The 11,824-nt window shown below is 42.5% G+C and overlaps 1 protein-coding gene across 1 annotated transcript; it reads right to left on the reverse strand.

Annotated features, from left to right (window-relative positions):
* Positions 1 to 1,210: 1,210 nt before the first annotated feature.
* On the reverse strand, positions 1,211 to 10,071 carry LOC310714244 (serpin B3-like). The gene is made up of 8 exons (XM_083519501.1): positions 10,037 to 10,071; positions 8,273 to 8,457; positions 6,642 to 6,749; positions 4,785 to 4,931; positions 3,968 to 4,085; positions 3,409 to 3,560; positions 2,491 to 2,658; positions 1,211 to 1,838 (listed from the first exon to the last, which is right to left on the reverse strand). The coding sequence occupies exons 2-8, from the start codon at positions 8,438 to 8,440 to the stop codon at positions 1,467 to 1,469; spliced, it is 1,233 nt and encodes a 410-aa protein (XP_083375627.1). The 5' UTR covers positions 8,441 to 8,457; positions 10,037 to 10,071; the 3' UTR covers positions 1,211 to 1,466.
* Positions 10,072 to 11,824: the final 1,753 nt, after the last annotated feature.

Below are 11,824 nucleotides of genomic sequence, written 5' to 3' on the forward strand. Positions count from 1 at the left end.
TTTGCTGGCTCTGGGAGTGAATTGTCTTAAAGCATGTGGATATCTTAGACTTGGAAGATCATGATAATAGATTTGTTTGGCATGCATATCTATGGTATGAAAAAACAAAAGTGCATAAAGGTTTCCTAAACCACTTGGTGAGAAAATCAATTTACTCAGTGTGGGGAAAATATAAAAACTTATTGGAACAGAAAACACCTTGGTGGCTCTCTCCATTGGAAGCAAAATCTCTGAAAAAAGTTAATGCTAAACGTGAGTGACTAAGTTTCAGTTGGCTAAAGTGGTCAAAAGTGGGCTAACTGGGGACATAACTAGGCTAAGTTGGCTAAGGGGACTGAAGTAGGCTAAGTGGACTGAAGTAGGCCACTTTAGTCACTTTAGCCCAGTTAGCCCCCTAAGTCTCCTTAGCCCACTCCAGTCCCCTTAATTCCCCTTAGCCCTTTTAACTCCCCTTTGCCCCTTAGAACACTTGGCCCACTTCAGTCCTCTTAGCCAACTTAGCTCACTTTAATCCTCTTGGTCTACTTCAGTACCCTTAGAGCACTTAGCTCATTTAAGTTCCCTGAGCTAGGGGTACTTAAGAAAACATACTCTACAATGAACTCCCTTGCAAATGAACACTGCAGAGCAATTTTATTAAATGCTTTGTTTATTGAAACATGGCCAGAGAATGTCTCAAAAGCTATATGAAAAGGTTTTCATGTGAAGCAGCCAGGCTACAGTTCCATGTTGATTTGTGTGATCCTATACATTGTCTAGGGGACGCGGGTGGCGCTGTGGGTTAAATCATAGAGCCTAGGGCTTGCCGATCAGAAGGTTGGCAGTTCGAATCCCCGTGATGGGGTGAGCTCCCATTACTCGGTCCCTGCTCCTGCCAACCTAGCAGTTCAAAAGCACGTCAAAGTGCAAGTAGATAAATAGGTACCACTCCGGTGGGAAGGTAAACGGCGTTTCCGTGCGCTGCTCTGGTTCGCCAGAGTATTTTGTGCAAAAATTCAAACACATTGTTAAAAAAATTCCTTTCAGAACATAGCATTTCTGTTTAGGTGGTTGCTCTGAAGTCTTGGTTATCTGCTCAAAAGCTAGGGCAATATTCAGAGGTCAGGGCTGGATCTAGAAACACCGAAGAAGGCTTTCAGTTTAAAGCGTTGTAAATTTTAAAAAGGGAAAACAGGTAGAGAAACACAGTGCGCACATACAAGACATATATATCACTTTTTCTTGAGCAGTCTTGCTGAGTCCTAGATGGAAAGATATTCTTCAAAAAGATGTAAAATGACTGAAGAAGGTATTGCAAATGGGCAGGGTAGCAATCCTTTAAAAAACCATTAACATACTATGAAAAGTAGGCCCACCACCACACAAAAAAGTTTTCTCTGACCAAAGAATATGAGGCAAAGAGTCCTATAAAGCATTTCCTATATCTGTTTTCCATTGACTTTGTTCCATGAATCAGAAATCTTCCTTTATTGTGGTTTTGCAAATCTGCCGAAAACAAGTATGCTTTGGGTGCATTTGTGAAGGACATAAAAGAGGAAAGGATGGTTAGCCAGAATCTCCACAGGTTCCCGACGTGGACGCCTATCCTTGGGGCAATGGACTGCCTCTGCTTCTTCACCACCCTCCTCATCAACCTCAAATAGAGCCTTGTGGATAAACTGAGTCAGAACCACGTTCTCTGTTGTAGTTGCTCCAGAGAAATCTCCCTTTTTTCGATCAACCAGGTCGATTTCAGTTCTCTTCTCTGAGCTGAACTTGGGAAGAGCCACTTCCACCTCTGTGGGCTTCAGATCACAGGATAAGTCAAGAAGATGCTCATGGCTTAGTCCACCTTCCAGCTAGAGGAACACACACACAGAAATGGCAGTGATATCATTTCAGTCCCAGGTTGAATCAAAGCAATGGTGACCACAATAGATAAGTAGGTAATAGTACGTCCTTTCACAACAATATTATTAAATCCATATAAGTGTTATGGAGACGAGCATCATGGATATTAGTGGCCACCGAGACCATATAACACCGGTCCTGAAAGACCTACATTGGCTCCCAGTACACTTCCAAGCACAATTCAAAGTGTTGGTACTGACCTTTAAAGCCCTAAATGGCCTCAGCCCAGTATACCTGAAGGAGCGTCTCCACCCCCATAGTTCCGCCCGAACACTGAGGTCCAGCACTGAGGGCCTTCTGGTGGTTCTCTCGGCGCGAGAAGTGAGGTTACAGAGAACCAGGCAGAGGGCCTTCTCGGTAGTGGCACCGCCCTGTAGAATGCCCTCCCATCAGATGTTGAGGAAATAAACAACCATCTGACTTTTAGAAGACATCTGAAGGCAGCCCTGTTTAGAGAAGTTTTTAATGTTTGGTGTTTTATCGTGTTTTTAATGTTCTGTTGGGAGCCACCCAGAGTGGCTGGGGAAACCCAGCCAGATGAGAGGGGTATAAATAATAAATTGTTGTTGTTGTCGGCATAGGAGCAGGAATATGATTTACCTGTTGAAGAGCTTCCACACTGCAGTCTACTGGGAGCAATACAAACAAGCTCATTTCATTGTTTTTGTACGGAATCTCAAGAACCCGGACTTGAACATTGCATAGGTCAATTGTCCCTGCATTGTAGACACCTTTCCTGTGCATCAGCTGCACGGTATGACAATCCTTCTGTAAAGAAAAGAAAAGGAGTAAATATTTAAAAAGAGCAAAGGAACTTATTTTGCTTTAGGAGGTTCCTTCCTTCCCCTGATTCTGAATATCCAAGTTATAAAGGTGAGATTTCTACCCCAAGAGACTGCCTCTGGTTTGCTGAAAAAGGGAGAGATGGATAAAATGGGCACCATCTGTCAAGCACATCTTTTTTTTTAGAAGCCCCCTTGGAAGAAGAAGATATGCAAGATTGAGGGGAGAGGCCCAATATCTTCTGTTTATCCTGAATGAATAAATCTGGAAGAAATATAATGGTAAGGATCGTCCCTCTAAAATGCAAGAAGTAGTGAGCCTTCTAGTTCTTTGCAAGGCTACACGATTCCATCAAACTCCCAGGAAGAAGAGACCAGATTTTTCTCTTCCAAGATTTCAGCATCAATCCTGCTAAAATAAGTTATCCTCTTCCTTCATTGAAATAATGAGACTGGTGGTTAGTGGCCAAGTGAAACTCTGTTGTTAGGTACTCATGGGGCTTTAAGACATCTAAGCCTAGTTGTGTGGGAGCCATCATCTAAAAAGGGTTCAGTTCAGCGCTGCAGAGCCTTCCTTGCATCAAGTATTTTAAGTGACTTCCATCAAGACGCTATTGGGGCAACTGAACTCCCATGAAAATCAGGCAATTTGGAAGTTGCAAGGCTACCCACCTACTTGCTCTCATTGTCTCTGCACAACAGAAGCAAGGAAGCTAGACATATATTTACAACTCACCTCATCTGCATGATGTGGGTAAAACGGGGCTTCTTCTGTGAGCTCTTTGTCAAATTTCACTTCCCATTGTCCTTTGAAGTAGAGAGCATTCACCAACAGGAACTGAGCAAAGCAATCAAAGCTTTCCTTGAGGAGAAGATCCTTGATTTTACCTAGCAAAGAAATGGATATAATAGGGTTAAGAAAAATATCCAGGTTTTTGAAATATTATATTCCATAGTATCACTTCAAATAAAAAGGAGTGTACAACATGTATGCTAGCTATTTATGGAGGGTAACTGGAGCAGCTTGAGTAGATTAATTAGATTAAGTACTAAATTATACCCTGAATGGTCCTTTGGGGTGCTTTAAGAAGCAAATAAAATATCATGAGCACCAGTTTTCCTTTTACCATGTTTGGAGGACAGCAGAGGCGACAATGGTTTCTTAGGTTATTCTTGGAGAGTAAAATAGATTTAGATGCTGATTTTTAGATCACTCAAATGAGGAACAACAAGTAGAAGCTTTCCTTTCACAAAAGTTGTCAGGAAGACTTTGTTAGTACATTGTGTGGTCTTACCATGTGTACGGGTTTCAACCCAAAGGTTGATGAGTCTCCTCACTTCCTCGGGGGCATTGTGCAAATCAACTCCATCCACTTCAGTCAGGTACAGTTTCAGAGCACAGAATATGAATTTCTAGACAGAATTAGAAAAACCGAATCCATATATCAGTAAATTTAAAAGAATAACAAATCGGTTATAACATCCAGGTTCGTCTCTGATTTGAGATTACAGTGGTACCTCAGGTGAAGTACTTAATTTGTTCCGGAGGTCTGTACTTAACCTGAAACTGTTCTTAACCTGAAGCATCACTTTAGCTAATGGGGCCTCCTGCTGCTGCCATGCCGCTGGAGCATGATTTCTGTTCTCATCCTGAAGCAAAGTTCTTAACCTGAAGCACTATTTCTTGGTTAGTGGAGTATGTAACCTGAAGTGTATGTAACCCGAGGTACCACTGTATTAGAAGTACAGCTTCATGACCTCAAAGGTTTTGCATAATGGAAATGTTATTACTGATAGCCTTCTGGAAGCCGGCAGAGATTTTTATTGATAGGCTTCCTTCTTAACCACTGGTATTTCTTAACTACCTTGGATTTGGGTGTCCTTCCCTAGTTTCCGAACACTGGATTTTAGTTGTGGAGTACCTGTACTTCATGCAACAGGTAATCATTACTGTAATAGTTCCCTCTAGTGGCCCGGGAAGGAGGTACAGCATCACAGGTTGGCAGTAGATGAAGAACCCATTTATGTAGAATACAGTCAGTTGCAGGTTGGAATGTGCACTTGGTTCTCACAGTACAGTGGAGCACCCACAGGGGCCAAAATTAGAGTTACCTGGATGAAGGCAATGTCCTTGTTTCCATAGAGCTTGTTGGCAAAGCTCAGGGTATAGTTGCTGCTGGGCTCATTAAGAGTCGCAAGGATTTTGCTGAATGCCGTATGGATTCCTTCAGGCTCCTCACACTCATAGCAGGGAACATCCTAAGGATTCAAAAAGAAGGAGGTTAATTCTCATGACTCTTGGCTGCTAATCTCATTATTAACTTCTCAATGTCCCGAATATGTGCAAACCAACAAGGCCAAGTGACCGAATTTTTAATTCTTTATCGGCAAAGCGCTCAGTTACATCAGCTCCTAACGTGCAAGAGTTTCAGATGATTTCACGCAATGTATTACTATAAGATCCAGTGAAAAGTTGGAAGGAAACACACAAATCCAGATTTAAAATCCCTGCCCAGCACTGAAATTCACTGGATGGCCTCGGGTCGGTCACTATATCTGTAACATTGATCTAGATCAAACTTCTCAAGTGTTTCATAACTTAGGCATTATGGCAAGGTGGCTGAGGCTCAGAGCGAGGAGGTGTGTGGCAAATGTCTCATCTGTTGTCACAAGGTTTTAAATGTGATGGTTTAGGATGGGTTTTCAGATTGGGACAGCTAGCATCTTTATTCTGTGCCTGCAATGAAACATTCCCGTCAATAGGTTCTTCAATTCCAGTTCAGTTAGAGCAGGCGCATCCAGCTCCTAAGAAACTGCGATCTACTCCCAGTATAAATTAACTGGCCGTGATCTACCCATTGTCATTGGATGGGGGGGGGGGGTTGGCCAGAGTTGTTGAGCTTCTTTTGGGAGGGGAGTGGACAGTTGTAGAGTTTTTTTGGGGGGGATAGACAGAGTTTCTGAGGTTTATTTAGGACGGGGGCGGGGACGTTACTTGCCCGTGATCAACCAGGATTGACCAGGATCACGCAGATGATCTACCTGTCGATTGCGGTCGACCTGTTGGACATCACTGAGTTAGAGGAAAGGAATAAGATATCTTCACTGGCAGAAGTTTGAGAATCGTGGACTCAGGGACAGAAAATTATAAAGCATCAAAATCGAGATGTGGAAAATATGGAAACAACGAGGAGAGGCAGGATGAGATGTGGAGAGATGCTTCAGAGATCCAGACTGTGAGGAGCTCCAAAAAATTAATAATTATAATTTGGACTATAATTTGGTCTTTTTTATTTTAGTTTTTTATTTTAATTGGAGTATTATGATTGGATATATTAATTGGATGTTTTTATTGGAAAATCAATAAAAATGATTAAAAAGAAATCTTCATTGGCATAAAAACACATGAACCTTTCAAAACGTCCCGTAAACCGAGGGCTGCATTCAACTTAGTGCTAATTATCTCCTTGTAGGAGCGAAATAACTTCCACTTGCACATGGGACTTTCCTCCCTCTTTTCACCTGTGCCAACCAAATCTGTTCTGGTCCCAGCTTTAACCCTCTGGAGCAGATTTGGGGGTGGCATATTTGAGATATGCCTGGGGAGGAGGGTGGCAATCCCAGTGCACAAGCAAAGATCGTTTCATTTCTGCAATTATTTTGTTAAATACTGCCCAAGATTGCACTAATACTGCAGAGGAAGATGCAAATATTTGTATATTCTTGTGCCTGTTTCACTTGAGTTTTACATTTGACTATTTTGCCGCAAATGCATTTGTGGAAATGATGTCTGCACTCTCATGCGAAGGATTGATTGAATACTCTTCCTTCAAATATATTTTCCCCCAAAAGGCACGGAATTTGATGTTGAGTTTAAACAGGAGAAGATGCTAATAAGATGCTAATCCCCTTGGATTTAGGGGATAGGGAGAATACTCCTAAACTTTATTTAAGCAATCTTGTACGTACATTTGATGTTCTTAATCTGGTTGATGAACGTCCGAGACTTTTGGCTGCTTCCAGATATCTACTCTTTCTGGTTTTGTCACTCTCCTTCACTTCATCCCAGTGAAGGACCTTGAATGAAATGGTAACATGGCTTCAGTTGCATAGGCAAAATAACAGCAGCACTTAAGAACTTGAAATATATGGTTTCCTAGGTCTCATACACCACAAGGTGTCACTGTCAATCAAACACAGAGTAGATCTCTGGTTGTATCTCAAACTTGTGAATGATTTGACATGTTTGGAACATCATATCTGAACCATGCCAAATTAATGATGCAAACATCCATTGAGCTTCAGGCAACCTGAAGTTTGAGTTAATATTACGTTCAGTTGATAGGAACAAGTCACATTGGGATTGAGAAACAGAGGAAAGGGATATTTTCTACATATACATATATTTCGGGTTGCGATATTTCAAAATCCGGACACGAAACGTTTCCTTTCCTTTTTCTTTCCTGCAAAATCTCCAAAGAAAAAGAAGTTTGTTAGCTATTTGGGGTGGGGGAAATTCGGCCCCCCAAAAATCTGGTGTTCCCAGACATTTTGACCTATTTGAGAAACAGATTGCATGCACACCATTTTCAATGGACGAATCCTGGCTATGTCCAGGATTTTCCAGATGTATGGCAGCCCTACATATATTGTCTATGAAGCGATTACATTTCTACACATTTATCAGCTTTTGTACACAGCCTTTCTTCCAGGCATGCACATTCTAAGACATCCTTGTTTAAGATGCTACTTTAGGATTGTAATGAGAAAGTAAATGTTCAGATTGAAAAAATAATCAAATAGGCTCAGTACATATGAGGAATCCCTTTGGATTCAGAAATAGCATTTCTATAATAATTTTCAGAAACTGATCAACAACTTTCCCAGAACGATCTAGTTGCTTACCTACTATTGCAAGACTGGAAGACTCTAAATGCAGTTTAGATCTGGATCTCACAACTATGGGACCTAATATTAATGGACAAACTGACACAACCCATGTGTGAGAGAGTTGAACAGACAAGAAAATCACTGCTTTTCAATCAACCTGGGATAGTTTTATTACATATGCAGCATCAAGAGTAGTTAAGGGCCTCTAAGTGCACATGGAAACTTGTTATAAACACCATAATTCACTATAATTTGTTATAATCACTATAATTCAGTTTAAGAACTGAAATGACTTAAAAGTTAAATGTAATTAAATAGATATCTGGTGCCTCTGTATGTGTGGGTGGTGGTTTGTTTAATACTAATTTTTGTTGAATTAAGAAAAAGAAAACGGGGAGGAGGAATTCAAATGAATTGTGATTATAACAATACAGTGGACCCTCCGGATATGAGTTTAATTCATTCCGGGGGTCTGTGTGCACCCTGAAAGAAGAGGCACTGTTTCTGCGCATGGACATGTGGCAAAAACTGGAAGTACTGTATACACTTCCAGGTTTGCCGTGTTCACAACCCGAAAGTTATGTTACCCAAAGGCAATGTAACCCGAGGATCCACTGTAACTGTAATAATTGGTGTGGACCAGTGATGGGAAGCTATTTGCCAGCGAACCTAGTTTGAAGGCTGCAGCTCTTCTGCTTGATTATTCTCACCTTCTCGACCGCAGCTGCCTGTTCATTTCCAGATGCATAAGCACTCAGGCCTAGAGCCGAGATGAGGTTCACAGGGGACAGCAAGACATTGTTATCTGTGAGCTCTTGGGCCACACGGTGGAAAAAGTCAACAGCAAATTTAGCATTGGCTTCAGGCAAGGTGGTCATGATGGAATTCAGAAGCTCTAAGGGAAGACCAGAATGAGTCATTTTTTACAAGCTCTATCATACTATGTATGGGTTTTTTTCTGCTACTACACCCATTTATCAAAAAACAATTTTGAATAACTACCTAGGATAAAAGAATTATTGCGAAGGGGTCTGGCTGCACTCCTCGCGCAAGACCCCACTGTGGCACTTATGCGGCACAGTGCCCTCCTGAGCATGTGCATGCCCCCCCCCCCAGCTCAACAAACTCAAAAACCCAGACAATTCATGTAGAATCAAAAAATCTGTCCGGGGGCCACATTGGGCGCCAAAAAGAGGACATGTCCAGGAAAATCCGGACTTACGGCAACCCCAAATTAGGTAATGAAAAAATATAATGGGAAGTGAGTTTAACAGAGGCGGGTTTAGGGCAGTGCAAGTAGTTCCCCAAGCTGAGGAGGACGCCACAACTATAATGTGGAGCACGCACAGAATGGAAGGCAAGAGGCAGAGCGCACCAAATTTTGACCTTGTACAAAGCACTGCTGAAATTTGAAAGACCAGAGTCCACCTGTCAGGGGCTGGACTGAGGAGGAATGGTGGGAGGCCACCCCCTTCTCCTGAACCTTCCTGAGAACAGGAGGACAGTATAGATTTAGAACAGTGGTTTGCAGAAGGGCATCGTTCAAAGGCTGCAGAGGGGAGAAGCTGGGAAATATTGGAAGAGGGATAGCTGGAAGAAGAAGAAGCAACAGGGGAGAGACAGCTGACAGGCTCAGTGTCATTGGAGAGCATTCCTGACCACCCCCACCTCCAGGACCAAGTGAGCATTGATAGTGGTACTTCAGGTTAAGAACTTAATTCGTTCTGGAGGTCCGTTCTTAACCTGAAAGTGTTCTAAACCTGAAGCACCATTTTAGCTAATGGGGCCTCCCGCTACCGCCGCGCCGCCACCGCACAATTTCTGTTCTCATCCTGAAGCAAAGTTCTTAACCCGAGGTACTATTTATGGGTTTGTGGAGTCTGTAACCTGAAGCGTCTGTAACCTGAAGCATCTGTAACCTGAGGTACCACTGTAGTAGAACAGAAAGCTCAGAGGCAGAAAGCTCAGATTGGCCGGGGTGAAGTAGAACAGGAGAGAGATAGGGGGTGGGATTTTACTCGGAGCAACGCCATTATCTAGGGGAGACTGCAGTCCTCTATCTCTCACTGTGAATAGTGAATAAATTAATTGTTAAGAACTTTCATTGTCTATCTGATTTTTGGCTGCCACCGTGGGGGGGATCGAACTCCCCGAAGCCTGACACCGCCCCTGCAAATGCTCGGAGTATTTTCTTTCTGTTTGGGGGGCTTCCAAAATGGTTGTTTTGTTTTTTTCGGTACTTGGTTGGTGGTGTTAAATTAAGCATGCTCGGAGTAGTTTTGTTTTGTTTTGTTTTTTTGTAGTCCATGGAAGCTTATTAATAATAAATTTGTTAGACTTTAAGGGCATAATTTTGGTTTCTTATTTTATGTATTCCTTTTTTGAGGGGGGAGGGGGACCCCTGTTTTGAGAACTGCAACAGAGCCTCCCTGCCACTTTAATTTGGCCTTGGGGGAAAAAGGAGAGCTACTCACCTTGGATTCAGTTGCGATGATAAGAGGCTGGCAGGTGAGTGTGATGCTCTCCTCCACTGAGCTGCTGGCATTTATACAGATCTCCTTACACCCACGCAACGATTAAACAGATTTGCATTTCTAAATCAGCAAAAAAATTGATTAAAACAAATTTACATAACGAAAACAGTGCGAGGCAAAACCTGGTCATTTGTAATAATCAAACCTAATAATCACAGATGACTACATATGCTGCAGATATGACTTTGTATAATTACATATATTTCAGCTGCCGCAAACAGGTAGATTACGACACACCCTTTCAGCAATGAAGGTGTTTGTGCATTGTCAGTGTGCTCACGGAACTCCATTATAATGGCTCTTGAAAACATCCCCATTATAAAACTATCCCTTAAAGCCAATATTATTTTACCAAGGGAATCCGTTGAAAGAATGGGTGTCCCTTTAGGCTAGAAATGCAGGGGGTTGCTTCCTTGTTCCCCAAATTCCCCTTGAATGCCCTCTGGTGCTGTGAAAAATAACAGGGCTTTGTACACACTGGACAGTATTCAGTTAATGTGTTTGGTCAGCAAAAGGATTTCCACTTGCACAATGGGACTTCCTCTTCCCCCAGGACCTTTGGAGGAGGAGGACTCGGGTATACAGTATTTGGCCAGAATTCCTTGTTTGCTCTATTTGTACATTATTTTTAGTTGCTATTCAGCTGTTTTGATTAGATTGCAATTTGTTGATTTTGTTTTGCATTACCTAAAGGAGGGTGGGGCAGAAATACTGTCTGCATAGGTAGGTCTACGTGAGTGTAAATCTTGGGATTTACACTCACGTATGCAGACAATATGCAGACAATATGCAGATATTACAACATCATCAAATATGCAGACAATATGCAGATATTACAACATCATCTAATTAGGTCCAGTAAACAACAAATCAAAAATTCTGTCATAATGTAAACAAAACCACAGTGCCAAAAATTAAGATTTTCAATTTAACCATCCCCTATCACTAGACAGCACAGTTGGAAACATACAAATTATCCAGTCTTTATCGTAGTGGCTAGGGTTGCCATATCTCAAGAGGTAAAAATCTGGACAAAAAAAGATGTTGGGGTTTTTTAGAGCAACCACCAAACACTCCCCTGCCCACTCCAGAGCCAGAGCCTGAAACTGTGCCCGGGACCCCTGCACGAGAGCCAAAGTCTGAACCAAATCTAGGACATCTGCTTTAAAATGTAAAATCCCCCCTGGATGGGTATGTAAAAAGGGTAAAGATAACCCTAACTGTTAGGTCCAGTCGTGGCCGACTCTGGGGTTGCGGCGCTCATCTCACTTTACTGGCCGAGGGAGCCAGCGTACAGCTTCCGAGTCATGTGGCCAGCATGACTAAGCCACTTCTGGTGAACCAGAGCAGCACATGGAAACACCGTTTACCTTCCCGCCGGAGCGGTACCTATTTACCTACTTGCACTCTGATGTGCTTTTGAACTGCTAGGTTGGCAGGAGCAGGGACCGAGCAACAGAAGCTCAGCCCATCGTGGGGATTCAAACCGCCGACCTTCTGACTGGCAAGCCCTAGGCTCTGTGGTTTAACCCACAGCGCCACCCGCGTCCTGGATGGGCATGTAAGACCTCCTAAAAGGGGACATGTCTGGGAATTCCTGGATGTATCGCAACCCTAGATAATGCCCCAGAATGACACTAGGCATCTCCTCTAAAGATAAGATGCAGCCCCATTTCATGGAACAAGGAAGACGACATTTATATCAATGAAGAAAATACTTGACTTAGA

The sequence above is a fragment of the Podarcis liolepis genome, assembly GCF_965112155.1.
Source record: "Podarcis liolepis genome assembly, chromosome: 8".
Classification (NCBI taxonomy): domain Eukaryota; kingdom Metazoa; phylum Chordata; class Lepidosauria; order Squamata; family Lacertidae; genus Podarcis; species Podarcis liolepis.

Excerpts from the sequence above, each read along its gene's own strand:
- LOC310714244 (XM_083519501.1), bottom strand. The coding sequence starts at position 8,440 with ATGACCACCTTGCCTGAAGCCAATGCTAAATTTGCTGTTGACTTTTTC. Across the intron at positions 4,086-4,784 it reads AGGACATTGCCTTCATCCAG|AAATTCATATTCTGTGCTCT; the intron begins GTAACTCTAATT and ends AATTCTGTCTAG. Across the intron at positions 3,561-3,967 it reads GGTTGAAACCCGTACACATG|GTAAAATCAAGGATCTTCTC; the intron begins GTAAGACCACAC and ends TTTCTTTGCTAG.